Source organism: Morone saxatilis, unplaced genomic scaffold (genome assembly GCF_004916995.1).
Source record: "Morone saxatilis isolate NCDOM2014 unplaced genomic scaffold, NCSU_SB_2.0 Contig11, whole genome shotgun sequence".
Lineage (NCBI taxonomy): Eukaryota > Metazoa > Chordata > Actinopteri > Moronidae > Morone > Morone saxatilis.
Genome location: NW_023339663.1, coordinates 8,360,473 through 8,363,679, shown reverse-complemented (window position 1 = coordinate 8,363,679; position 3,207 = coordinate 8,360,473). Strand labels below are relative to the sequence as shown.

Here is a 3,207-nt window from a genome sequence, read left to right as displayed (position 1 = left end):
TTTTTTTTTTTTAAATTGAGCATACACTGTTTATGCTCCAAAAAAAAAAGATGGAAAAGGCAGAAAAAGTAGCAAAGAGACAAAGACAGTAAGAGGGGAAAAAACTAGTTCGAAGGGGGTAGCGAGCATTTTGGCAGGGTCTGATCGCTCTGTCTAGAAAACATCATTGTTGAAAACAGAGAAGGCCCGGCCAGATCCTGTGAGCCATGAGAAAAGAGGAGGAGTAGAGAGGAGGAGGGCATGACAGGATCAGCTGTGAGTGACAAAAACAGGAAGGGGATATCTCTCTACCTCGTTTTCCTACTGTGGTCACACTGGAGTGCATCAGACAATAAAGCCGCGTCTGTGCACTTATACATGGCATTAAATTACAGGACGTCTAATGTGTTGCTTTTCTTTGTCTCTCACTGACTTCATAGTCATCATTGTTATACTAAGTATAGCAGTAGTTGCGGTTGCGGTTTAATTTTGATTAGAACTTGTATTTTACTTGAAGGAGCTATGCGCTAGGGCTGCACCTAACAATTATTTTCATGATGGATTGTTTTGTGTCTGTGAAATTTAAAAAAGAAATATGAAAAAGTGCCCATCAAAATCCACACATTCAGGCTGCTGGAAGAAGCGAAATGTTTGGCATTCTGCTTAAAAAAATTATTAAAACAATTAATAGATTATCAAAATAGCTGATAATTAACGTTCAGCTCTGCACCCTTGAAACCAAGATGAAACCAAATTCTGTGCGCCCTCGAAATACATTTAAAATGGCTAAAAAGCTGACTTTACGAAGTCTCCCAGTTGTCACACAACCGCAGCAATGCATGCCAAAGGAACAAGCACAGTACCAAACTGTATAATGAACCATTGAACGTCAGAGAATGTCCTATTTGCAGTGACAAAACTGGTCCATGGATCCTCTGTGCAGTTCTTCCATAACATGCATTGTTCATTATGGTATGTTCTTGGACATAAATGTTTGGGCTTGTTGCCTTGACAACCCAAGGCTGCATTGCACACAATACGTCCATTAACAGTTTTTTTTTTCTTTCCTTCTTCTTCTTTGAATGTTTGCATGGGGACTTTTTTTTTCTCTTTCTTTAATCTCTTAGCGAGGTGTGGTATCTTTGAGAAATTCAAGATTAGTTCTAACTGCAAACAAAAGTAGGTGACATTTTGAAATACTAATCCTAGAAAAATGCTACCAAATATTGACAGTCACACCAAGTTTAGCACCACGGCTCAGCTAAAAGCCCCTAAATGATACGGACATAAACATTTCACTGGAACACTTCTGTTGTTCCGTGGAAAGCCTTAATGCATTCAAGCACATAAGCATCAATCGCTCAGATGTTTTGCATTGTTTTACGATACCTGAAGTGGGTCTTTAAATAACTTCATTGGTCCAAATTGCACCTCTGTTAATGTGGTCTGAAAGATAACAAGAAGAATACAAGGGTTAGAAAAAAAATCATTTCATAAATGTGATATTTTCTCACTTATTTCATATTTGTGTTTTGTTGACATTGGCTCCACTTCACCGTCATTGTTTAGGATCCCACAGACGCAACTGTGTGTGTAATAGTAACAATAATAGCACTCCACCATGTAGTTTTTCCTTTTCTTTTCCTCTGACCTTATTAAAACCCAATATGTAGAAACTTGATTATTATACCACTTATTGAAGTAGTAACCCTTTGCCACAAACTGAGCTTTCAGATTTTATAAAGTTGAGAAAATATCAATAAAGATCATAAAGAATTGTTAAAAGGAGAGGAAATATGCTATGTTTCATATCTTATATGGGTTATTAATTAACAAATATCCATTGATTACAGTATGTTAATTTACGCAGTGCTTACTTATGTTTAGGTTACTTATAATTATGGTCAGTTAGACCCCAGAGAGACCTCTAATGAATGACCTGAGTGGAGTAATGCCGCACAAAAAGAATCATAAACAGCAATCACAGACATTGAGCATATTAAAACCCATTGCATTTAACCATGTTTTACAGCTGAGGTCTTACTTTACTTGAGTACTTCCATTTTCTGCTACTTTATACTTCTACTTGTCAGAGGGAAAAAATGTACTCCACTACATTTATCTGACAGCTTCAGTTCCTAGTTACTCTACAGAGTAAGATTTCACTTACGAAACACGATAATCAACTTACAAAATATTGTTATAGATTAAACTATGAAAATACAAAAGTTGAAATCAGTTCCCCATCAACCAACTACCAGTAAACAACTAACAGTAAAATGCTTCTTACATTAGCTATTGCATTAGTCATAGAAATCAATACTATACCGTAGTATAACATTCAAACACAATTTTCATGATCATTATCATAAGTACTTTTACTTTATGTACACTATGCTAATATTACTTGCATATGTTCACTTTAGTGACATTGTGACACACACACACACACACACAGAGAAGTTGAAATTAGCTGCACTTTGACCTGTTGCAAACACCATCTCCATATATAACACCATGAAATGGGTCATTCTACACTACTTACTTTTGATACTTTCAGTAAATTGTGTACTGTACTTTACTTTCACTTCAGTCAGATTTTCGTATTTTTATTGTTGTATTATTGCTTTTACTCAAGTAAAGGATCTGTATACTTGCTTGTAATTTAATCTCCTGATTTCTAGTTCAATTATACAGAGTTCTGAAAAAAAAAAGACAGATTCCACACAGACAGGTTCTCAACTCATTACACTTTCCCTACATGAGCTTACTCTTTTCTGTCTGCAAATAATTTAGCTTCCTTCCTGCTAAATGGAACCCAGCTCAGGGGTTAGTAACCATAGCAACCAAGCCCCTTGCGGACCGCCATCCCTCTAGAATTCCTCTTCTCCGTAAACAATCTACACATGTGAGGAGGAATACAGAGAGGAATTTTAGAGCACGCCGGGCAGCAGTAAATCACTTCTTGCTAAATTGTAAGCCTTTTGAAAGCTCCATGAAACAACAAAGGGGGGGGGAAGCTGATTAGCCCTCGGTTGTAGCCAAATTGACGTCATCATGACACTAGGCCGTTTGTTGTAGTTGTCCACAAACAAGGAGCATGGCATCAGGATGGCTACAAGCTGATGCTCTGTGATCATCTGATCTTTCACAGACACGAGGACCTGGTCGCATGATAGGCTCATGTGCACTGGAGAGACAGTATGCATGTGTTACTGTGTGTGTGTG

General features: G+C 37.4%; 1 protein-coding gene across 1 annotated transcript in view; it reads right to left on the bottom strand.

Annotated features, from left to right (window-relative positions):
• pde8a (phosphodiesterase 8A) overlaps positions 1–1,425 on the bottom strand; it is a gene marked incomplete at its 5' end in the record, with an annotated part of 22,811 nt that extends 21,386 nt beyond the window's left edge. The window contains 1 exon segment of the mRNA XM_035652016.1: positions 1,369–1,425. Within this exon segment, the coding sequence (XP_035507909.1) occupies positions 1,369–1,425 (57 nt within the window).
• Positions 1,426–3,207: the final 1,782 nt, after the last annotated feature.